This window comes from Anabas testudineus, chromosome 10 (assembly GCF_900324465.2).
Source record: "Anabas testudineus chromosome 10, fAnaTes1.2, whole genome shotgun sequence".
Lineage (NCBI taxonomy): Eukaryota > Metazoa > Chordata > Actinopteri > Anabantiformes > Anabantidae > Anabas > Anabas testudineus.
The window spans coordinates 23,342,418-23,367,688 of NC_046619.1; the positions used below are offsets into that span (position 1 = coordinate 23,342,418).

Consider the following 25,271-nt stretch of genomic DNA (forward strand, 5'->3'; position numbering starts at 1 on the left):
GTGAGTGGCGTGGAGATCGGAGGAAGTCCATACATGGAGTGGCAGGAGAGGGAGCAATAAACAAAAACAAAACATAACAAACAGACAGGGGCAGAGGGAGGAATTGCAACACTCTCTAGTAAAAAAGGTGGATGAGCTTCTGCTCCTCAGCACAAAAAACTTAAACAGGACTTAAACAGATCCGCCGCCCTGTGCTTCACTGAAACCTGGCTCAGTGAGAACATCCCTGACGGTGCTCTACACCTTCCCGGCTTCCAGCTGCTCCGTGCGGACCGTGTCACGGAGCTCTCCGGTAAAACACGGGGAGGCGGAACCTGCTTTTATATAAACGAAGGTTGGTGTACAGATGTCACAGTGTTGAAGAAGTTCTGCAGCCCTCAGAGTGTTTTTTTAATCAACTGCCGTCCCTTTTATATTTTATATATATCATACTTTCCATCTCAGGCCTGTGGAACAACAGCTTTACAGAACCTGGCTGACCACATAACTGATGTGGGAAAAAGACATCCAGACTCCCTGCTCATCATCACGGGTGATTTTAACAGAGCGAGTCTGAGCCACGAACTTCCACAATACAGGCAGCATGTGAATTGTCCCACCAGGGACATGAACACACTGGACCACTGCTACACTGTTGTAAAGGACGCCTAACGCTCTGTCCCACGGGCAGCACTGGGACTCTCTGAAGACTGTGCACACATTCAATAACAACAAGCCATGGTTCACTCCAAACTTCAGGAAGCTGCGCCAGGCCAAGGAAGAAGTCCACAGAAGTGGTGACCGGTCCCTGGACAGGCAGGCCAGAAACAGGCTGACAAAGGAGATCAAAGCAGCTGAAAGGAGCTATGGTGAGAAGCTGCAGAACAACTTATCATTAAATGATCCTGTGTCAGTCTGGAGAGGCCTGCAGCACATTACCAACTACAGGAAACCATCTCCACACCCTGAGGCCAGCAAACGCCTGGCAGACGACCTGAACAACTTTTACTGCCGGTTTGAAAAGAACCACCTCACACCTCCTGGCCACACAATAGGCTTACCTGCACCCCCCAACATTCACACCCTCCCGTCTTTAGACCCCCTACCTGCACTAAAGATTTGTGAAGAAGATGTCTGCTCCCTCTTTCAAAGGCAGAAAATCAGAAAGGCTACGGGACCCGATGGTGTGTCCCCAACCTGTCTGAAAGTCTGTGCTGACCAGCTGGCACCGATCTTCACTCAGATCTTCAACTGTTCTTTGTAGCTGTGTACAGTGCCCAACTACTTCAGACAGTCCACCATCGTGCCGCTGCCTAAGAAGTCAACCATCACCAGCCTGAACGACTACAGACCTGTCACCCTGACCTCTGTGGTCATGAAGGCATTTGAGAGGCTGGTGATGAACCACCTGAAGGACATCACAGACCCACTCCTGGACCCCCTGCAGCCTACAGGAAAAACAGGTCAGCTGATGATGCAGTAAACCTAGGTCTCCACTACATCCTGCAGCACCTGGACCTCCCTGGCACGTATGTCAGGATCCTGTTTGTGGACTTCAGTTCAGCCTTTAACACGATCACCCCTGGAATACTTGACCATAAACTGACCCAGCTTACCGTACCCGCTCCCACGTGTCAGTGGATCAAGAGCTTCCTGACTGGCAGGAGGCAGCAGGTGCGGCTGGGCAGCTTCACATCTGGCACCCGCACCATCAGCACCGGCGCACCACAGGGGTGTGTGGTGCAGTGGTGTAGTCAGAACCAGCTGGAGCTCAACACACTCAAGACTGTGGAGATGACAGTGGACTTTAGGAAGAACCGCCTGGCTCCCCTCCCCCTCACCATTCACAATACCACAGTATCTACTGTGAACTCATTCAGGTTCCTAGGATCCACCATCTGCCAGGACATGAAGTGGTCCTCCCACATAGAAACAAAAAAGTCTCACCAGAGGCTGAACTTCCTGAGACAGCTCAGGAAGTTCAATCTACCCCAGGAGCTGCTGACCATGTTTTATACCGCCATCATCCAGTCTGTCCTCTGCACCTCCATCACTGTGTGGTTTGGTTCAGCCACCAAGCAGGACAGGCACAGACTCCAGCAGGTGATCCGGTCAGCAGAGAAGATCATTGGGACTGAGCTTCCTTCCATCCAACACCTGTACCGGTCCAGACTCAGAAAACGTCAGTATCACTGCTGACCCCACACACCCTGCACACAAACTGTTCAAGCTCCTCCCCTCTGGCAGGCGCCACAGAGCTATAACCACCAGAACCACCAGACACAGAGTCAGCTTCTTCCCCCAAGCTGTGTCTGAGCTGAACTGTCCAATCCAATAGTGCAATAACCCCATGTAACATAGCAAACTGTGTATTATGTAAATAATTGCAACTATGTGCGTAAATGATTAATGTTTCGTGCAATCAGAGGATACAAAAGACCATTCCTTGCTAGTCTTGTGCAAACTTGGCCAATAAAGCTGATTCTGATTCTGATTCTGATATATGTAATAATAATAACACCTTTTTTCATTAAACTGAGGCCTCAGATTTGTCCACAATCAAACTTTGTTCTTCACAGTTCAGCTGAGTCTTAGTTTCGCATTGCGCTTGTTGGTTATTTTGTTGTCTTCCAACATCTGCTCTACAACAGGTTGGACTTTATTCTGCAATAAGTCATTTACAGGTTTTATTTGATCTCCAGTTTCTTCTGATAAAACTCTCTTAGCTCTGACTCTCTCTGATTCAACATCTTCACCACCTCCACATAGGTGGGGTTGGTGTAAAACTGTCCTCCGTTAACAGACACCATCTTCTCCACCTTACTTGGTATGGCGCCAGTGAGGTCGGCTGCCGTCACGACTGCTCCGAGCTATTTTACCTTGTTTTTGCTTTTTAAGTTAATTTTCAATAACTTTAAACCAGGTAATTCATCACCATTGAGTGTATTAAGTACGATAGAGATACTCTTATTTCTATTGGTCCAACAATGTACTCACAATCCAACGTTTATATTCCACCACAAGCAGACACGGACACTGCCTTATGCGAGCTGCATGAGGCACTCACAGCACCAGGCACAACACTGGGACGCTGCGCTTATTGTGGCAGGGGACTTTAACAGTGTCAACCTCAAATGCACAGCACCGAACTTCTATCATCATATCACCTGCCCGACCAGGGTCGAAAGGACACTGGACCACTGCTACACAACAGTCAAGGACGGCTACAGGGCACAATCTCGTCCACTCTTTGGTAAATCTGACCATGCCGCCATCTTCCTTATGCCAAAATATAAACAAAGGCTCAAACAGGAAGTTCCGGTTCAGAGGGAGGTCGCGCGCTGGACGGACCAATTGGTGGCCGTGCTTCAGGACACTCGATGACCCGGCTGGGACATGTTCTGAAACAGCGGTGAAAGAGGCGATGCAGCGCTACGGAAGGAAAACTAGAGTCACAACTCCAACAGAGTGACTATAGGAGCCTGTGGCTGGGACTAAAAACAATAACGGACTATAAAGCACCAACATCCGGTATGACGAACGCGGACATTCTATGCTCGCTTTGAGGCTGCAGCTAAAGACGCTAGCGATGCTAATGCTAGCGGCGCTAACGGCTACAGACAGGAAGACACTGACAGCACCGGAAACGCGTTCATCATCTCCGAGCATGACGTGAGGAGAGCCTTCACGAGAGTGAACACCAGGAAAGCAGCAGGACCAGATGGCATCTCAGGTAGAGTCCTCCAAGCACACGACTGCGTAGCCTCTACCAACTCCACCACCATCATCAAGTTTGCTGATGACACCGTCGTGGTGGGCCTGATCACTGACAATGATGAGACGGCCTACCTGGAGGAGATTGGAAATCTGGAGCACTGGTGCCAGAGGAACAATCTCCTTCTAAACGTCAGCAAGGCAAAGGAGTTGGTAGTGGACTTTAGCACAAAGCAGGAGAGGAACTACCAGACCCTGTCATCAACAACAGCCCAGTGGAGAGAGTAGACAGCTTTAGATACCTCGGTGTCCACATCAAGCAGGACCTGTCATGGTCCTGTCACATCAACACCGTGGTGAAGAAGGCCCGACAGTTTCTTTACTACCTTAGGCGCTTGAGAGACTTCAGACTGCCCTCCAAGGTGCTCAGGAACTTTTACTCCTGCACCATAGAGAGCATCCTGACAGGAAACGTCACGACCTGGTTCGGGAACAGCACCATGCAGGACAGACGAGCTCCACAGAGGGTTGTGCGATCAGCTGAGCGCATCATCCACACCGAGCTCCCTGACCTACACTCAATCTACAGCAAGCAGTGCTGGACCAAGGCCAGGAAGATCGTGAAGGACCTCAGCCACCCCAGCAATGGACTGTTCTCTCTGTTGAGTTCAGGAAAGCGATTCCGCTCCCTAAAGGCCAATACAGAGAGACTGAGGAGGAGCTTCTTCCCACAGGTGATACTGTCTCTCAACCAGCACACCACAAAGTAATGACCCACTTTACAAACCCACACTCATGCTTCATGCACTCTCTCTGGACATTCGGGACAATCCTCGGCCCTAGTGGTCACTGGACACCTTTCACATTACTATTTATTCTATTATGCACAAGTACACCCAGGTTTTCTTATTTTCTTATATTTTTCTTATATCTATATATCTATATTCTTTCTTATGTATATTTGTACTGTACAGATATTTTATTCTTAGTTAAATCTACTTCTACTTTCTTTATTATATTTATTTCCTATAAATAGTCTTCAATAGTTTTTTTATTTTTTAAGGTCACGGGCAGTCGCCTAAGCATTTCACTGCATATCGTACTGTGTATGACTGTGTATGTGACAAATAAAAATTTTAATTTGAATTCCTAAACACACCCAGGACTTGGTGATGACCGTTGGCTTTGAGGTAGTTGAAGACATGGTATCTGTGTCCAACCTTGTTCATGATCTCCTGCAGCTCATCTTCTGCTTCTCCCAACATCTGATATGACTTCACTTCATCTCCATGAGTAAAGAGGATGCTGGGTACTTCCAAGCATCTGGGCCAAAGATCTCCTCCACCTTCTTCACAGCATCTGCTTCCTCTGTGGTAAAAGGCCCCACCTTCATGACCAGCAGGATGGCGTGGGGCCCCGGAGCCAGCACGTTGATGCTTTCTCTCTCTTCGCTGTGCCGTCAACCTGAGAGGTGTGACAACAGAAACTATCCTCTCTCTCCAACACCTCCTCTTCTTTCTTGGTGGGGAAACAGATTTACATTCACACAGACAGGAACAAACTCAACACTAAAGCCCAATCATTTCTAATGTTTCCATGAATTGATTTCAGTCTCTGACTGATCTTGGAACTCCACTTCTCTCTTATTTGGAACTCCACTTCTCTCTTATTTGCCTCCACCTTCCTCTGTACATTTCTAAATCCAACTCATATAGACCTAGCATGCATTTATCTGCACAGACATATCTTGTCCAACTACATCTTTACACAGACTTACTCTAATGAAGATGAGGTTACTGTTTTGTTTTGTTTTTTTTATTCAGGTTCAGAGTTTAACACTGATCAAGACAAACTGGTTTGTGTGTGTCTGCCTGAAATAAAAAAAAACATTTACAGGTTTCTCTGCAGGTGAGTCTTTGTGGTGGTTCTGTTGGTGTAGAACACAATGACTGAGATGATGAGAAAGAAACCTGGAACCTGATCTGATCATACTGTATAAACAGGCAGTTCAGTAACTAATGTTTAATTTCTGATGTTCAAGTCCTCAATAAAATCTAAACCACGACAATCTTCGTTCCAATACCTGGATCTGCAGGGTCCTGGTTTCTGTCAGACTAACATAGTAACTCTATATCTCTCTCCTCTCTGTCGTCTGTGTCTGTCCTCTCTGTCGTCTGTATCTCTCCTATCTGTCGTCTGTCTCTCCTCTCTGTCGTCTCTCTCTCTTCTCTGTCGTCTGTATCTCTGCTCTCTGTCGTCTCTCTCTCTTCTCTGTCGTCTGTATCTCTCTCCTCTCTGTCGTCTGTATCTCTCCTCTCTGTCGTCTCTCTCTCTTCTCTGTCGTCTGTATCTCTGCTCTCTGTCGTCTGTATCTCTGCTCTCTGTCGTCTGTATCTCTCCTCTCCGTCGTCTGTCTCTCTCTCCTCTCTGTCGTCTGTCTCTCTCCTCTCTGTCGTCTGTATCTCTCTCCTCTCTGTCGTCTGTCTCTCTCTCCTCTCTATCGTCTGTCTCTCTCCTCTCTGTCGTCTGTCTCTCTCCTCTCTGTCGTCTGTATCTCTCCTCTCTGTCGTCTGTATCTCTCCTCTCTGTCGTCTGTCTCTCTCCTCTCTGTCGTCTGTATCTCTCCTCTCTGTCGTCTGTATCTCTCCTCTCTGTCGTCTGTCTCTCCCCTCTCTGTCGTCTGTATCTCTCCTCTCTGTCGTCTGTATCTCTCCTCTCTGTCGTCTGTATCTCTCCTCTCTGTCGTCTGTATCTCTCCTCTCTGTCGTCTGTATCTCTCCTCTCTGTCTCTCTCCTCTGTCGTCTGTATCTCTCTCCTCTCTGTCGTCTCTCTCTCTCCTCTCTGTCGTCTGTCTCTCTCCTCTCTGTCGTCTGTCTCTCTCCTCTCTGTCGTCTGTATCTCTCTCCTCTCTGTCGTCTGTATCTCTCCTCTCTGTCGTCTGTCTCTCTCCTCTCTGTCGTCTGTCTCTCTCCTCTCTGTCATCTCTCTCTCTCCTCTCTGTCGTCTGTATCTCTTTCCTCTCTGTCATCTCTCTCTCCTCTCTGTCGTCTGTCTCTCTCCTTTCTGTCGTCTGTCTCTCTCCTCTCTGTCGTCTGTATCTCTCTCCTCTCTGTCGTCAGTATCTCTCTCCTCTCTGTCTCTCTGTTATCGCCGTCTTTGTTTATTAATTCCTTTCCAACTGCAAACTTTCTCTTATCTACTGTTGAGGTGCTAATTTTCCCGCCTAATTTTTTCCACAGAATTGATTGGCTAATTGAAGTCACGTGGGATGGCTTAACTCGCATTTAATTGGCCAATGCGTTCACGTGTCCACTAAATAAATACCGTAACGATTGCAATAGCTACGCCGGTTAAAATTAAGGTGTCCCGCTAGATTTGGAATCAAAATGTTTGATTTGGTCTGTCGCTCTGGGTCCGTATGGGACAGTTTCTGGGTCCGGATCTGGACTGCAGTCCGCCTTGTTAGTGACCTCTGCCTTAAATTCAATTCAATTCAATTGAATTTTATTTGCAGAGCCCTTTTTACAATTGACATTGTCACAAAGCAGCTTTACACAACCAAAGAACAGTACATGAACAGTGAATGTGTATGAATCATGAAATCAGATTGTCCCTGATGAGCAAGCCGAGGGCGACAGTGGCAAAGAAAAAACTCCCTGAGAAGGCAACAGGAAGAAACCTTGAGAGGAACCAGACTCAACAGGAAACCCATCCTCATATGGGTTAAAGACACCCCGCTAGGAGACCAGTGCGACACAGTAAGGTCACATAGACACTCACAGTGAATATAGATGGTGATGGTGACACCAAAAAACCCTACACCAGGCCAACCAGAGAGAGGCCCCACAAGACGGCAAAGTGACTCCATTGGTAGCGCAGCTGTGGCACAGGGAGCCCGCAAGACACAGTGGCTGCCCAGCCAGAGCTCGTCAAGCAGGGAACCCCCAAGACTCAATCCCCGAGGGCCCAGAGGCGGCACTGAGAAAATAAAAGCAGGTGAAGGTGGACCGGGAGGACCATTTTGCCCCTGCGCACACATCGGCCAAGGATGTTCTGCGCCCAGGTGGCCAGGGTTTAGGGAGGGTCGCCTCTCCCTCAGCTACTGGTCCCTTAGTCAGGCCAGCCCCTCCTCCCCTCCTCCCCCCATGTACATCTACCTCGGGTGGGACTAACCCCCCCCACCAGGTCGGGTGTGGTTGGTCCAGGCTGGTCCTGCCTCCATTGTTGTCCCCCCTGCGGAGCCAGGATGCCGTGAGCATGCCTGTGCGACGTGTGGGGCCACGTTGCATGCTGTTGGTCCTCTTCTGCCTGGACCCACAGCATGCTTCCATGGTCAGGGAGGATCCCTGGTCCTGCATGCACTGTTACATTATGCCCGCTTGGTCCTGTGAGGCCCACTTCAATGCCCTCAGGAAGGTTCTCAAGCAGGAAAAGCTTACCTTTTAACTAGCTCATCTGTTAGCCACAGCTGCTTCTTCTGGCAGTCTAAGTGGTGTCTCGCAAACAACGTGGGCTACATAGACAATTGGAAAACTGTGGAGAAAACCTGGTTCCACAGGAGAGGAGCTTGAAAAAAGGCTCCCATTCTCTATCTGGACAAGAGGAGTGATCTACAAGAACTTAATACAAATAAAGAACAAAATAAAAAAGAAAACAATCAAATGTGAACTGTTAAATATCAGATCTCTCTCATCTAAATCCATGTTAGTGAATGATTTGATAGTTGACCATCAAATAGATTTATTTAGTTTTACTGAAACCTGGCTGCAGCAGGATTAATAAGTCCATCTGAATGAGTCAATCCATCCAGCCACAGTCGCTGACAAATTACACACCACACTTCCAATTTGTCTGGATAATCCCTGTCCTCTGTCTTCCAGGCCTGCCTGTACGTCAACTCCTAATTTATGGCTCACTGACCAGACCCGTTAACAATGCACCGTGCTCAGAAGTGCTGAGAGGTAGTGGCACAAGTCCAAGACTCCATCTGTTCTAGCAGAATATCAGAGCCAGCTGGCATCATTTTCTCACAGCATCACACAGGCAAAAACAGAGTACCAACCACCAGATCCTCCTTTCTACATTTTTTGATTTGGGCATCACTGGTACATATCTGGCCTGGCTTAAGTCCTACTTGTCAGGATGTGCCTTCAAGGTATCTTGACAGGGGCAGGTTACTAACTCTCACTGCCTCCACTTATGTGACAGAGGGATCAGCTCATGGTCTTCTACTTTTTACCATCTAGACTACATCCCTGTGTTCTGTTATACAGTCACATAACTTTCCTATCATTGCTATGCTGACAACAAACAGCTCTTCCTGTCGTTTCCACCAGACTACTCCACATGGCTGCTTGTATCAGAAAGAGGCATCTTCAGCTCAACCTCTCCAAGACAGAAGTTCTTGTCTTCCCAGCCAGACCTTCAGTAAAATACTAGCATCAACATAGGGTCTGCCAGAAACCTGGGTATAATCACTGATGATCTACTGAGCTTTAACGACCATCTCCTCTGTCTCCACATCATAAAAATTTGCCCTTTTCAGCGTCACAAAAATCAGACCTACCTTTCAGACTACATGACACAACTCATTGTTTAGGCTCTGCTCATATCTTGGCTTGATTACTGCAGTGTCTTACTGATAGGGTTACTAGCTGCACCATCTAACCTCCAGAAGATCCAAAATGCAGCAGCACATGTTATTTGCATTTTGTTATTTCACATGTTATTTGTTATATAAGCAAAAAGGAAACGTTATACCACTTTTCAGATCTCTGTACTGGCCTCCTGTAGCTGCTACATCAGGTTCAAAGTCCTGACTGTTACCTACAAAGTGGTCAACTCAACAGCACCGGCCTACCTGAACTGCCTCATCCTGATTTACAATCTCTCATCATGGTCTACAATCTCAATTCCAATTCACTGGCAGAGCTCAGTGAATGAAAAGATGCCAGGTTAAATTTTTCAGCTCAATGGTTCTACGATGGTGGAAAAACTTACTCACCTCTGCACTTTCAGCTCCTTCACTCTCAACTTTCAAAAACCTGCTAAAAAACACAACTCTGCCTCAACTTTCTCTGCACTTAAAACCTTAAATAAATAAAAAATTAAATCTTACACTAATACCCCATGAAACTGAAACAGCTCTTTCTAGAGCATCTTACTTTAAAGTCTTTGTCTGTTACGACTCCTGCCTTGCCCTTTTTGGTTGTTTTTGCACTGTTGAAGAAGCCTTCTCTGGATCCCTCCCTTGTGGAGAACTACAGACCGGTCTCTCTTCTTTCATTCCTGGCCAAGACTCTGGAACGTGCAGCCTTCAACCAACTCTTCCAACTTTCTTTCCCAGAACAATCTCCTCGATGTCAATCAGTCTGGCTTCAAGAGTGGTCACTCCACAGAAACAGCACTTCTGACTGTTATGGAATCCCTACTGGGGGCTAAAGCTGCAGGTAAATCTTCTGTCCTTATTCTATTAGACCTATCTGCAGCCTTTGACACTGTGAACCATCAGATTCTCATGACTGCACTCTCAGACTTGGGCATCTCTGGATCAGCTCTAGCCTGGCTTCGGTCATACTTGTCCGAACGAACCTTCAAGGTATCCTGGCAGGGGCTTGTTTCCGACTCTCACAACCTCTCCACCGGTGTACCACAGGGCTGAGTCCTTGGTCCTCTGCTTTTTTCACTCTATACTTCTTCTCTAGGCTCTATCATCCATTCTCATGGCTTTTCTTATCACTGCTATGCAGATGACACACAGCTCTTCCTGTCCTTTCCGCCGGATGACACAACTGTCTCGTCTTGCATCTCTGCCTGTCTCTCTGACATCTCTGCCTGGATGAGAAAAAGACACCTTCAACTTAACATTCCCAAAACTGAACTTCTAGTCTTCCCTGCCAGACCTTCAACTCAACACAACATCAGCATTTACATTTAGTCATTTAGCAGACGCTTTTATCCAAAGCGACTTACAAGTGAGGAACAAGGCAAGCAAACAAAATCTAAGTCAAGAAGAAACAACATCAAAACAAAGTGCTATCGAAAAAGTGTTACTGTTTCAAGAGATGTGAGAATGAAAGGGTAGAAAAGTTTTTTTTTATTTTTTTAATTTAAGTGCAAAGGAAGATGCGGAAGAGTTCTGTTTTCAGCAGTTTTAGATTGCAAGTGAGGTGGCTGAGCGTGCAGAGATAGGCAGCTCATTCCACCATCGTGGGATCACTGAGCTGAACAGTTTTCCTTGGTGTCGACTGTGTGGTGCTGGTACCACCAGACGACGTTCCCTGGTTGAGCGCAGTGGACGGGAGGGGATGTAGACCTGAACGATTGAATTGAGATAAGATGGAGCTGTGGAGTTAGCATTAACATTGGATCGGCGGTGATTGTCCCTTCTAAGTCAGCCAGAAACCTGGGGGTCATCATTGATTCAATTCAATTCAATTCAATTTTATTTGTAGAGCGCTTTTTACAATTGACATTGTCACAAAGCAGCTTTACACAACCAAAGAACAGTACATGAACAGTGTATGTGTATGAGTCATAATAATGTGATTGTCCCTGATGAGCAAGCCGAGGGCGACAGTGGCAAGGAAAAACTCCCTGAGAAGGCAACAGGAAGAAACCTTGAGAGGAACCAGACTCAACAGGGAACCCATCCTCATATGGGTGATTACATGCTGTGTAGGCAGCAGTCCAGTATAACAGTTAAAGTATTTTAAGTTAATATGGAGTCCAGTTAGTTCTTGCAGGCAGACTAGTTCCATTCCTTGACTATCGAGCGTTGAGTCGAGACCTCCAAGAAACAGGCCGGGACCGACATCATAGTAGCTTGTGACCAATCCAGTCTCCAAACGCATCCCAAAGGGCAAACGGTGGATCCAGGCGACGAGATCTCCAGCCAGAAGTTGGGCATCAGGACGAGTCAGACAGGTCCAGAGGGCAAAGGGTGGAATGACGTGTAGCTCGACAGAGAGACAGGAAGAGGGAAAAGAGAGAGGGAGAGGGAAAGAGAGAGAAGAGGAGAGATTGCAGTTAGTTGTATTCACAGTCAGATAAAGTTTGAGGTGAATGTATATTTAGTGTAGTGCAGCAGGGACTCCGGCAGGACTAATTATGACAGCCTAACTAAAAGGGTGGGTTCAGAAGAAAACACAGACATGAGGGCGCACTGGGATGTAGAGCAACCAAACACTTCACCATCAACAAACCCGAGTGATCAGTGAGAGTTGGGAAGACAGCATCTAAACATACCAGTTCACCATAATGCTCTACGTCCATGAGTCCTTCCCAGATCTATTTACTCAAATGCTTGACTAAATAGGTAGGTTTTCAGCCTAGACTTAAACACTGAGACTGTGTCTGAGTCCCGAACGCTATTTGGAAGGCTATTCCATAACTTTGGGGCTTTGTAAGAAAAAGCTCTGCCCCCAGCTGTAGTTTTTAGGATACGAGGTACTGACAGGCAGCCAGCATCCTTTGAGCGAAGTAGGCGTGGTGGATCATAAGACACTAGCAGTTCACTTAGATAATGCGGCGCAAGACCATTTAATGCTTTAAATGTCAAAAGTAGTATTTTAAAATCAATGCGAAATTTCACGGGGAGCCAATGAAGTGTAGATAAGATAGGCGTGATGTGATCGTATCTTCTGGTTCGAGTGAGGACTCTCGCTGCTGCATTCTGAACTGACTGAAGCTTGTTTATGCACCTGGTTGAACAGCCAGACAGTAAGGCATTACAGTAGTCCAACCTAGAGGTGATGAAAGCATGGACTAATTTTTCTGCATCATTTAGTGACAAAATATTCCTTATCTTGGCAATATTTCTGAGGTGAAAGAAAGCTGTCCTGGTGACATTATCTACATGAGCTTCAAATGAAAGACTGGAATCTAGAATTACACCAAGGTCTTTGACTGTTGCACTAGATGTAACGGAAAGGCCATCTAGAGTTACGGTGTGGTCTAACATCTTGCTTCTAGCTGCAGATGATCCTATAACTAGTACTTCTGTCTTATCAGGATTTAGCAGAAGGAAGTTAATTAGCATCCAGTCTCGTATATCCTTTACACATTGCTCAACTTTATTAAGCAGTTTGATCTCATCTGGTTTTGATGAAACATATAACTGTGTGTCGTCAGCATAACAATGAAAGTTAATACCATGTTTACGGATAATGTTGCCCAGAGGAAGCATGTAGAGGGAAAAAAGCAGGGGGCCTAAAACTGAACCCTGTGGAACACCAAACTCCACTGGAGAGCACGTGGAGTAATCGCCATTTAGATCTACATACTGATAACGATCAGTCAAATAGGACCTAAGCCAGGAGAGGGCCGTTCCCTTAATTCCAACAACATTTTCTAGTCTGTGAAGGAGAATACTATGGTCAATGGTGTCGAAAGCTGCACTGAGATCGAGTAGCACAAGCATAGAGACACTACCCTGATCAGAGGCCAATAGGAGGTCATTTACTACTTTAACAAGGGCCGTCTCTGTGCTGTGATGAGGCCTAAATCCTGACTGATAGAGTTCATGTATGTTATTTCTATGAAGATACGAGGATAGCTGCCCAGCTACTATCTTTTCGAGAATCTTTGAGATAAAGGGGAGGTTTGATATCGGCCTGTAATTTGACAGCTGACAAGGGTCGAGATCAGGTTTCTTGATTAGCGGTTTAATAACTGCTAATTTAAAACACTTTGGGACATACCCACAGCTGAGTGAGGAATTTATGATTGTCAGCAGGGGTTCTATTATTTCTGGCACTATCTGTTTTAGAAAGTGTGTCGGTATAGGGTCTAATGTACAGGTTGAAGATTTTGCAGAAGAGATGAGTGAAATTAGTTCATTCTCTTCAAGAGGAGTAAAGTAATCTAGGTACTGATCTGCTGAGGTTAGCTCGTCACCTGCGTCAACTAAATTGTCTGGTTTTAAAGCTTGAATTTTCTGCCTTATATTTACAATTTTGTTATTGAAAAAGTTCATGAAGTCCTCACTACTGCACAACGTTGTTGTGGAGATATCTGCAGTAGTTTTCTTTCTAGTTAATTTGGCTACTGTATTAAATAAAAATCTAGGGTTGTTTTTGTTGTTTTCTATGAGAGTGGAGAGATACGTTGATCTAGCTGCACTAAGAGCTTTTTTATAGTTCAGGATGCTCTCCTTCCACGCTATCTGGAATACTAACAGTTTAGTTTGGCGCCATTTACGTTCTAACTTTCGAGTAGTCTGTTTTAAGACGCGCGTGTCATCGTTATACCAAGGAGCAAGTTTCTTATCTCTAATGACTTTTCTTTTAACTGGAGCTACTTTATCGATGATCAGCTGACCTTCACGGAACACATCGCCACAGTCTCTAGGTCGTGTAGATATGCCCTCCACAATATCAGAAAGATCAGACCCTACCTGACGGAGGACACGACACAACTCATTGTACAGGCGTTGATCTTATCTCATCTCGACTACTGCAATGCACTGCTGATTGGGTTACCGGCATCCACGACCAAACCCATCCAGATGATCCAAAATGCAGCAGCACGCCTCATTTTCAATCAACCAAAGAGGTCTCATGTCACACCGCTCTTCAGATCTTTGCATTGGCTTCCTGTGGCTGCAAGGATCAAGTTCAAAGCTCTGTCTCTTGCCTACAGAGTGGTCAACTCCACAGCTCCATCTTATCTTAGTTTAATCATTCAGGTCTATATCCCCTCCCGTCCACTGCACTTAACCGGTGAATGACGTCTGGTGGTACCAGCACCACACAGTCGACACCAAGGAAAACTGTTCAGCTCAGTGATCCCACGATGGTGGAATGAGCTGCCTATCTCTGCACGCTCAGCCACCTCACCTGCAATCTTTAAAAAACTGCTAAAAAAAAAACAGAACTCTCCCGCATCTTCCTTTGCACTCAAAAAAACCCCAAAATTTTTCTACTCTTTTGTTCTCACATCTCTTGAAAAAGAAACACTTTTTTAACAGTACTTTGCTTTGATGTTGTTTTTCCTTGACTTAGATTTTGTCTGCTTGCCTTGTTCCTCACTTGTAAGTTGCTTTGGATAAAAGCGTCTGATAAATGACTAAATGTAAATGTAAATGTTTTTGTTTTTGTTTCCCTCCTGTGTTTTCACCTGCTCTCCAGCCACTTCCTGTTTGCCCGTACTTGGACTTCCTCCACTCTAGGCTTACTAATTATGGATTTGTTTCACCTGTTAGTCCCTGTTGCTTTATAAGCTCCCTTCAGTCTTCCATTCATTGCTGGTTTGTCACATTGAACGTCGCCACTTGTAATTTTGTCTTTCGTTTGTTTCTTGGATTACCCTGGACTTCATTGTTTGTATCACCCTGGACCCTGTATTTCCCCTCCCGTTTGTGACTTGGTTTTTCTGCCCTTTTCAATGAAGTTCGGTTATGTCGGCATTAGAGCTTTGATTTCGTTGTTACTTTGTATGTTTGGTCTGTATGTTAGTATATTTGCCAGCGTCAGTGCAGTGTCTTTTGTTGTCCCTTTGCTCTTCCTTTGTTACTTTGCCCTTCACCATGTTCGGGTCTCTTTATTAGTTAGTTACTAGTTATTAGTTAGTTAGTTATTAGTTACTTTGTTTCATTATAATCGTGCTTGTTTAGTTTTTTCCTTATCTTGTTGGTTCCCCGTGTGCCCTGTTTTTTGGACTGGGTGATAATAAATAACTTTTTGTTTTACCCGCTTGCCTAGTTAGGCAGTTCATAACATTATCTCCTTGAGATATTTTGCCTTGTACCTCACTTGTAAGTTTCTTTGGATAAAAGCGTCTGAGAAATAATTAAATGTAAATGTTCCTAGAAGCACAGGTCAGGGTGGAGGAGTAGCACCAATCTTCCACTCAAGTTTATTAATCAACCCCAGACCTAAACATAGTTTGAATTCATTTGAGAGCCTTACTCTTAGCCTCTCTGAACCAGTCCTGTTTGTTATTGTGTACCCTCCTCCTGTCCCTTACTCTGAGTTTTTAACTGAATTCTCAGACTTTCTATCTGAATTAGTTCTTAGTGCAGGTAAAGTCATTATAGTGGGTGACTTTAATATCCATGTAGATATTAATGATAACTGCCTCAACACTGCATTTAATTCACTATTAGACTCTAAATGTAAATAAACCCCATCGCTGTTTAAATCACACCCTTGATCTTATTCTGACATACCGTGTTGAAATGGATTATTTAATAGTTTTTTCCCAAAACCCTCTTTTATCTGACCATTTCTTAATTACATTTGAATTTACAGTACCAAACTTTACCTTACCTAAGAATAACATTCACTACAGTAGATGTTTATGTGAAAATGCTGTCAACAAATTTAAGGAACTGATTCCATCTTTTATTTCAGAGCCATGTATCAACACAGAGGAGGGCAGTCATTCTAAGGTTACTCCAGTTCAAGTCGACTATCTTCAGTTCTATCAGAGGAAGCTAGCTCCATGGTACAATTCACAAATCTGTAGCTTAAAACAGAGATCATGTAAGCTGGAAAGGAGGTGGCATTCCACCAATTCAGATTAATCTTGCCTGGTTAAAAAAATATATATTAAAAAAGCCCTCTGTAAAGCTAGAACCACACATTTTCCTCATTAATAGAAAAAAACATGAACAACCCTAGGTTTCTTTTCAGCACTGTAGCCAGGATGACAAAGAGTCATAGCTCTGTTGAGCCTAGTATCCCCTCAACTCTCCGCAACAATGATTTCATGAATTTCTTTACAAATAAAATCAAAACCATTAGAGAAATAACTGATCAGATCCTCCCTGCATACAGCATGGATTGTACAACAACTCTAGATTCATTTGTAAGACCACACTCGTACTTAGACTGATCACAACATTTTAATACACAGACTGGAACATGTTACTGGGATAAACGTTCCACAGGGTTCTGTACTTGAACCGATTCTTTTCACTTTATATACAGTGAGGGAAAAAATTATTTGAACCCCAGCTGATTTTGTAAGTTTGCCCACTAACAAAGAAATGATCAGTCTATAATTTCAATGGTAGGTGTATTTGAACAGTGAGACACAACAATGACAAAAAAAATCCAGAAAAATGCGTTTCAAAAAGAGTTATAAATTAATTTGCATTTCCACGAAGGAAAGAAGTATTTGATCCCTTCGAAAAACGTGCTTTAGTACTTGGTGGCAAAACCTTTGTTGGCAATCACAGAGGTCAGCCGTTTCTTGTAGTTGGCCACAAGGTTTGCACACATCTCAGGGGGGATTTTGGCCCACTCCTCTTTGCAGATCCTCTCCAATGTTTGGCAACTCGAACCTTCAGCTCCCTCCACAGATTTTCTATGGGATTAAGGTCTGGAGACTGACTAGGCCACTCCATGACCTTAATATGCTTCTTCTTGAGCCAGTGATTTGTTGCCTTAGCCGTGTGTTTTGGATCATTGTCATGCTGGAGTACCCAACCACGACCCTTTTCAATGCCCTGACTGAGGGAAGGAGGTTCTCACCCAACATTTGACGGTACATGGCCCCATCCATCCTCCCTTTGATGCGGTGCAATTGTCCTGTCCCCTTGGCAGAAAAACACCCCCAAAGCATAATGTTTCCACCTCCATATTTGACAGTGGGGATGGTGTTTTTGGAGTCATAGGCAGCCTTCCTCCTCCTCCAAACACAGCGAGTTGAGTTGATGCCAAAGAGCTCGATTTTGGTCTTATCTGACCACAACACTTTCACCCAGTCTTCCTCTGAATCAGTCAGATGTTCAGTGGCAAACTTCAAACGGGCCTGTAGATGGGCTTTCTTGAGCAGGGGGACCTTGCGGGCACAGCAGGATTTCAGTCCTTCACGGCGTAGTGTGTTACCAACTGTTTTTTTGGTGACTATGGTCCCAGCTGCCTTGAGATCATTGACAAGTTCCTCCCGAGTGGTTCTTGGCTGATTCCTCACCGTTCTCATTATCATTGAAACTCCACGAGGTGAGATCTTGCATGGAGCTCCAGACCAAGGGAGATTGGCAGTTAATTTATGTTTCTTCCATTTGCGAATAATTGCACCAACTGTTGTCACCTTCTCACCCAGCTGCTTGGCGATGGTCTTGTAGCCCATTCCAGCCTTGTGTAGGTCCACAATCTTGTCCCTGACATCCTTGGAAAGCTCTTTGGTCTTGGCCATGGTGAAGAGTTTGGAATCTGGATTGATTGATTGCTTCTGTGGACAGGTCTCTTTTATACAGGTAACGAGCTGAGAGGGCTGCCAATGTCAGCTCGTTACCTGTATAAGATCCACCTGGGAGCTAGAGATCTTGCTGACGGATAGGGGATCAAATACTTATTTCCTTCATGGAAATGCAAATTAATTTATAACTCTTTTTGAAACGCATTTTTCTGGATTTTTTTTGTCATTGTTGTGTCTCACTGTTCAAATGAACCTACCATTGAAATTATAGCCTGATCATTTCTTTGTTAGTGGGCAAACTTACAAAATCAGCTGGGGTTCAAATAATTTTTTCCCTCACTGTATGTTCCCCTTAGGCAATATTATTAGGAAACACTCATAGATTTCCATCGTTATGCAGATGATACCATGATCTATGAAACCAGAAGAAACTAATCAATTAGTCAAACTTCAAGCAGCTTAAAAGACATAAAGGTCTGGATGTCCTCCAATTTCTTTTTTCTAAATCCAGACAAGACAGAGGTTATTTTGTTTTGGTCTAAAAATCTCAGAGACACTGTTTAATCACATTCTTACCCAGATGACTTAACATCAAGTAACACTGTGAGTAATCTCAGACTTATGTTTCACCAGAATGTAGTTGTGTTTCCTCCTCTCTGTCTCCCTCTCTCTGTTCTCCTCTGCAGGTATCCTCCTCCTTGGAGCTGTATATCTCCAGAGTCCAGTTACTGGTCCTACCAACCTGTCCAGTGTTTCTGCTGCTTGTTGTTTTTTGTTGCCTGCTGTTCTTTTGTCTCTCCTCTTTCCACTCACTCCAACCGCTCATGGCAGATGGCCACCCACCCAGAGCCTGGTTCTGCTAGAGGTTTCTTTCTCTAAAGGGGGTCTTTCCTATCCACTGTCCAACAGCTGACCTGAAGGCATTTCTTCCCAGTATGGTGATTCTACTGGAAATATTCTATTCTCCAGTTTCTCCTGTCTGACTGTAACACAAACTTCAGTCAGATTCTGACTGTTTCATGTCAAGCTGGAATGATAAAAATAGATATCTATCTCTGTCTGTTTTAGTTTAGCAACCAAACAAGTAGATTTTAGATACTTGATGTGGATTCTTGATATTGGATTATGGACTAAGGATTAAGGGTCGCTGTATTTGGAAGGAAAGGAAAACCTTGTATGTTTCTTCACTGTTTATGCGAACTAGCCCTTACCTCTGTGGTCTGCTCCCGAGTGTGTTCCAGAAAATCAAACACCTGGACCTGCATTGTCATTTTATGCACTCCTCCATCTTACCTGCCCATTAGATTTTTTAGTTTAATGTGACTAATGTGAGAGGTTGAAGCTTTTATTGTCTTCAGATCAACTTTTTAAATAAATGTTTACTCTGTTCTTCACAGGTTGATCAGTTAGTAAAACCTGTTCCACTGATCTGCTGTTGTCCTGAAAAAGTCCTGCATTTGAAATATTTAATCCAGCAGTTTAAAAACTGTTTTAGTAGAAATATGCTCCATAACTTATCTCTCTGTGGAGAGATGCTGTCGATGTTCCCTGTTTTTTTTTTTTTTTTCTTTAATGATCCCACAGGTTTCACAGGAGCATCAAAAACTACAATGAATGTCAAATATCTATACACACTGCACATCCAAAAAAAAAGTCAAACACTATTATTTTGTTGCCTTTAGCTTTGATTGCAGCACATTCATCGTGACATCGTTTCAATCAGCCTTTGCAATGTCTCAACATATTTTCCCGTCCCGCGTTGCATTCATTTTTCTCCAAGATCTTTTTTTGATGATGGGAGAGTCTGACACTGAGCAAAGTCTTCTCTAGCACATCCCAGGGATTCTCTGTGGGGTTAAGGTCTGGACTCTGTGGGGTTAAGGTCTGGACTCTGTGGTGGCCAATCCATGTGTGAAACTGATGTGTCCTGCTCTCTGAACCACTCTTTTACAGTTTGAACCAGATGAATCCTGACATTATCATCTTGGAACATGTCCGTGACATCAGGGAATAAAAAATCCATTGATTAATGCCCTGGTCATTCAGCATATTCAGGTGGTCAGGTGACCTCATTCTTTGGACTCATAATGTTGCTGAACCTAGAACTGACAGCAGCAACCCCAGATCATCACTATCCCCACAGGCTTGTACAGTAGACACCTCCACCTCTCTTCTTACCCTGATGCTCCCATCACTCTGGAGTAGGGTCAATCTGGACTCATTAGACCACATGACCTTCCATTGGACAGTTCTTAACCCAGTTTTAGTAGTTTCATCAATCTCCTCAGATGTTTTCTTTGATTCATGTCAATAATTTGACCCTTCAGAAACAGATTAACATCTTTTCCACAACCACAGGATGTGTCTTCAGACATGGTTGTTTAAGAAATCAGGAGCTACTCATTGCATCAGTTAGTGTTCAATAACAATCATCCTTCCAGTAATTATCCAATGGGAGGCTTTTACTTATTAGAGTTGGTGACTTTTTTTTTGGACAGGCAGTGTATAATATACAGTAAGCAACATACACAATGCAGGAAATTACTACTACTACTATTACTGATACTAATGATTGTGTCAGTTATGTTGCTTCATAAAAATCGGACAAAGATGCAGTGTTCAAAAGTGGAGTTTAGGTTTATTTATAAAAAGGTCAATACACTGAGACACATCTGGACAACGTCCAAAAAGCTGACTGTGGGCACCTTTCAAATACACTACTTATCGCTCGGTATCGCTCCCATGGCAGAGTTCAATTTTTAATTTCATGTCTTGTTACAAGAAATCCCATTCTCATCCGCATGGCCTTAAACTTCTGGTGAATTGAAGCTATATCTAATTATTGTACTGCCTGTAGGTTTGATCTTGATCTAAGGTCACATTCATACAGGTGCGCCACCTCTTGGACACTCTCAGAACCAAACTATATATCATGCAGTGGCAGTCACACACACTAACTGGGAAATCACGATTCTCACTCGTGAACAGAAGACGCAGATTGAGCTCTCCTTCACCTGCACAGCACACATTTTCTGTAGTCACAGTAGGGCCTACAGGGCAGATCTGAGTGAATATTCCTGATTACACAAAAGGAAACCTTTTTTGTATTTCTAAAATAAGCACGTCATTTAGAAAATACATGTTCTATAGAATTATCAGTTCAGGTAACAGCACCTGTTTGTTCTAAAGCCACAGACAGAGGTTCAGTCCAGAACCAGATCTTCTGGTCACAGTGTGGTGGAACAAATATTTGGGGACTGATTTCTGACACCTGCAGCTCCACCCTTGACTCCACCTGTACCTGTGCATAGTTCCATAATTGACCAGTTTGTCCACAGTACGCAAAACTGGAGTCCAATTCGTTTTTTAATCGAATTCTTATGGAATTTACTATTTGAAATGGAGAGTAAATTTATATTTGAGGAACCACAAACCACTTAGTTTCTACTGTATAGGTCACAGAGCAGATGAGACAACCTGGAAATATTCAAGTAAGGTACAAATATTGCAAAATTGGATTTAGGTAGAAGCAGTAGAACTACAAGCAGAAGATTTTATCCTTTGAAAACGGCGCGGAGTGAGACATCATTATGAAACAACATATCTCTACTCCTGTGGAGACCCGCCCCCGGAAACGGAACTCTCTGAGCGCGCGCGATTAAAGTTGAAAGGAGCCCGCGCTCAGTCAGTCTGTTTCCCTCCTTGAGGAGAAGCAGCAGCTGATCGATGCCCGGTGTCTACCGATAACCTCCGATCGATACCCGCTGATCGATGCCCGGTGTCTACCGATAACCTCCGATCGATACCCGGTGTCCACCGATAACCTCCGATCGATACCCGCTGATCGATGCCCGGTGTCCACCGATAACCTCCGATCGATGCCCGGTGTCCACCGATAACCTCCGATCGATGCCCGGTGTCTACCGATAACCTCCGATCGATGCCCGGTGTCTACCGATAACCTCCGATCGATGCCCGGTGTCTACCGATAACCTCCGATCGATGCCCGGTGTCTACCGATAACCTCCGATCGATACCCGCTGATCGATGCCCGGTGTCCACCGATAACCTCCGATCGATACCCGCTGATCGATACCCGTTGTCTACCGATAACAACATGGCGACTCCACCGAAGAGAGCGTGCCGTGTTCCCGCCGGTCCCCCGCTGAGCAGCAGCTTCTCCCGCCGCTGGAAGAAAATCTCCATCGAGGGAAACATCGGTGAGTTTTGTCCCGGTACCGGAGCTTCACCGGTGGACTCGGTAACGGTTTAAAGCGGTCCCGCCTTAACCGGGGCGACTGGCGCCAAATTAAACTGTAAACAAACGTTAGTTTAATATTCAGATACTACAGCTGAAGTATTAGTACTTAAGTAGTAGTCAGTAAAATACTTCATTCATGCCGTAAACAACGTACAAAATGTGATCACAGTAAAAGTACTTCAGTATACTACAGCCCGAGTAACTTGTTAATACCTCTGAATCTGTACCTGTTGTATTTATAACAGTAGTATTTTTAAGGCAAGTACCAGGGAAAGAAAGGGTGATAAACTAGAAAGATATACTGTGAGAGTATTTCCACCAAGTACTGAAGTAATAAAAGAAATGTTTTAATTGTCAGTAAATCAAACCGTAAAGTAGAATTAAAACACACCTACTCTGCTAAAGTACTTTAACTTTTACCACTAATGTGTATTTATGAGTAATTTTTCTGCTGTAATTTTACTAACACACAGTCACACACACACAGTAATACACAGTAACACACACAGTAACACACAGTCACACACACACAGTAATACACACACACAGTAACACACACACACTCTGTGGTTCCTTTTATGTTTTTTGTGTTTTCCATTCGTTCTGAAATGGAGGATTTTTTGAATGAAGTTTGGTGCGTCAGCACGTCCTTCACACCTGCAGGTAGAAGTTTAGATTGGACAAATGTTCATACTCCTTATTTAAATAGTTTTACCTTGTTACAGTTGTTCAAATGGCAACATTTTAAATGGAGTTTGGATGTTTAACATCTGTTTACGTGAGGATCAAGGAAATACAGTAGTACTACATGTACTGTACACACAGTAGAAATATAAATGTACGTGTTCCAGCTGCAGGTAAATCCACGTTCGTGCGTCTCCTTCAGAGGGCGTCAGAGGACTGGGAGGTGATTCCTGAACCTATCGGGAAGTGGTGCAACGTCCAGAACGACAGCGATGACGTTTACCAGGTAAACACACCTGCAAACACCTGTGATGTAGCAACGTCAATGAAAGTGTAAGCTGTGAAAACGTGCTAACGTTTACCTGTGTGTTTACCTGCAGGAGTTGAGTTCGTCTCAGAAGAGCGGAGGAAACCTGCTGCAGATGTTGTACGATAAACCAAGCCGCTGGTCCTACACCTTCCAGGTAACTCTGCCTGACTCCTCCTTACGTTCTAAGGTAGTGGGCAGGTTCAGCTACATCTCAACATTCACCTGTCTTAGCTGTCTCTCTCTCTCTCTCTCTCTGCCTGTCTATGTCACCTGTCAGAGCTACGCATGTCTCAGCAGAGTCCGTTCTCAGCTTCAGTCTCCGTCAGTCAAACTCCAACAGGCTGAAAACCCTGTTCAGTTCTACGAGCGCTCCGTCTACTCAGACAGGTAAATGCACACACCTGGGCCACTCGTGGACTGTGTGCACAAATGGTCATTACTGCAGTAACAGTGTGTACTGTGTGTGTGTGTGTGTGTGTGTGTGTGTACAGGTACGTGTTTGCGTCCAACCTGTTTGAGTGTGGGAACCTGTCTGAGACAGAGTGGAACGTGTACCAGGACTGGCACACCTGGTTACTGAACCAGTTCGAAGATGAGATCGCCCTTGACGCCATCATCTACCTGAGAGCCCCCCCACAGGTAAGACCCACACTACTGCACTGTAGCAGCAGCAGCAGCATTGGTAGAGTTATTTGTCTGTATTTTCCAGCGCTGCCTTCAGGGTCCTGTGTGTTCCTCTGTATTTTTCAGTGCTGTATGCAGCGGCTGCTCCACCGGGGGCGGGAGGAGGAGCAGGGGATTCCTCTGGAGTACCTGGAGCAGCTTCACTTCAAACATGAGTCCTGGCTCTACCACAGGAACCTCAGGTAACCGCAGCACTGAGCATAGAAAGAGCTATTTCAGCCTGGGATCTTTGGAGGTGAGGGGACCACAGGATGTGGCTGGCCTGAAGAGCGCAGTTCGATTGTAGACCACATTTTACAAACACTTCACTTTTGATGTCTTCTGTTTTTTCTGTAAATCAAGATTGATGATAATGAACAACTCACACGTGTTTTCATAAGTGGTGCGTTCAGGGTCCAGCTGAGGGGGAACGGGCATCACATTAACCTGTGTCTCTGTGTTCAGGTTGGACTTTGATTACCTGAATGATTTACCTGTTCTGATCTTGGACGTTGATGAGGACTTTAAAAACGACCGCATCAAACAGGAAGCCATCGTAGACAAGGTTCATACTTTATCTTATCTGCTGTGTTCTAATGTGCATCTACTGTTTCTGACCTAAATCTGGTTCATGCTGCAGGTTCAAGAGTTTCTCACCACGCTCTGAATCCACCAATCACAGCTCAGGATGCAGCTCCCGGCCTCTTCTGATTGAACGAAGCAGTTACACTTTGTAAATTTTTGTGTTGGTGTTGTAGTACAGAACTGCATTGAAGAAACTACTTATTTTAGTTTCTCTGCTCACCTAATGTACATTTGTATTTTTATAATTCTATAGATAAATGTTGTGTGTATTTTTTATCTGAATTATGTCAATATTTAAGCCTCAGTCTGTAGAAGTTGAAGTAAGTCACAGTAGAAGTAAATCTTATCGAACCTCATCAGGCAGAAAGACTTGGTGCTCATTTGTCTGTCTTTGAACACACCTTAACACCTTCAGCACCAAATGAACTTTTGAAATGTTCTGGTTTCCGTGCAACTCGTTCAGAACTCCTCAGTCTGAATAACCCAGTTGGTTTGATGGCTGACATGATGTTAATAGTCAGTTTGAGGTGAGGGGTCTGGTTCAGTCTGAGACGATCAAGGTACGAACATGTTTCTCTGGGTTCATACAAAACTTATTAAACTTGCAGTAACAGAAATACTGCAGCTGCTCATTTTGTCCTAGTTTTACTGTGACTCCACTTTGACCTCGGAGTTATATGAAGTGTCCTGCCAATTCTAGTGGCGTGTAGTTTTAGGTAGTTCAAAACTGTTTCACTCTGATTCTGAGTCTGTAGCTGAGTGAGTTTGTTGAATAATTGTCCTCGTCCTGATCCAGTTACATTTTTTTTATTCACACCTAACGATTAAAAATAAAAGTCTTGTGTCGAGGAATGAGGGTCTAAGACAGTTGTCCAGGATCAAGTAGTTCAAGCCACGTTTTACTTTTTTTTTTTTTTTTTTTTTTT

The 25,271-nt window shown here is 44.5% G+C and overlaps 1 protein-coding gene and 1 pseudogene across 2 annotated transcripts; one reads left to right on the plus strand and one right to left on the minus strand.

Moving 5' to 3' along the window:
* Window positions 1-2,666: 2,666 nt before the first annotated feature.
* On the minus strand, window positions 2,667-8,025 carry LOC113160241 (annotated as a pseudogene).
* Window positions 8,026-21,830: 13,805 nt separating this feature from the next.
* zgc:110540 (deoxynucleoside kinase) lies at window positions 21,831-25,232 on the plus strand. Of its 2 annotated transcripts, none has more exons than XR_003298729.1 (8): window positions 21,831-22,062; window positions 22,955-23,073; window positions 23,168-23,251; window positions 23,375-23,484; window positions 23,589-23,736; window positions 23,819-23,963; window positions 24,226-24,325; window positions 24,401-25,232. XR_003298729.1 is itself a non-coding variant. In XM_026358659.1 (8 exons), the coding sequence occupies exons 1-8, from the start codon at window positions 21,960-21,962 to the stop codon at window positions 24,425-24,427; spliced, it is 807 nt and encodes a 268-aa protein (XP_026214444.1). In that variant the 5' UTR covers window positions 21,831-21,959; the 3' UTR covers window positions 24,428-25,232. The 2 variants fall into 2 exon arrangements, 1 of the variants encoding a protein (XP_026214444.1); XM_026358659.1 differs by having other exon boundaries at window positions 23,848-23,963.
* Window positions 25,233-25,271: the final 39 nt, after the last annotated feature.

Coding starts and splice junctions, on each gene's coding strand:
- zgc:110540 (XM_026358659.1), top strand. CDS start 21,960: ATGGCGACTCCACCGAAGAGAGCGTGCCGTGTTCCCGCCGGTCCCCCG. Junction 23,485..23,588: donor CGCTCCGTCTACTCAGACAG/GTAAATGCACAC, acceptor GTGTGTGTACAG/GTACGTGTTTGCGTCCAACC. Junction 23,737..23,847: donor ACCTGAGAGCCCCCCCACAG/GTAAGACCCACA, acceptor TGTATTTTTCAG/TGCTGTATGCAGCGGCTGCT.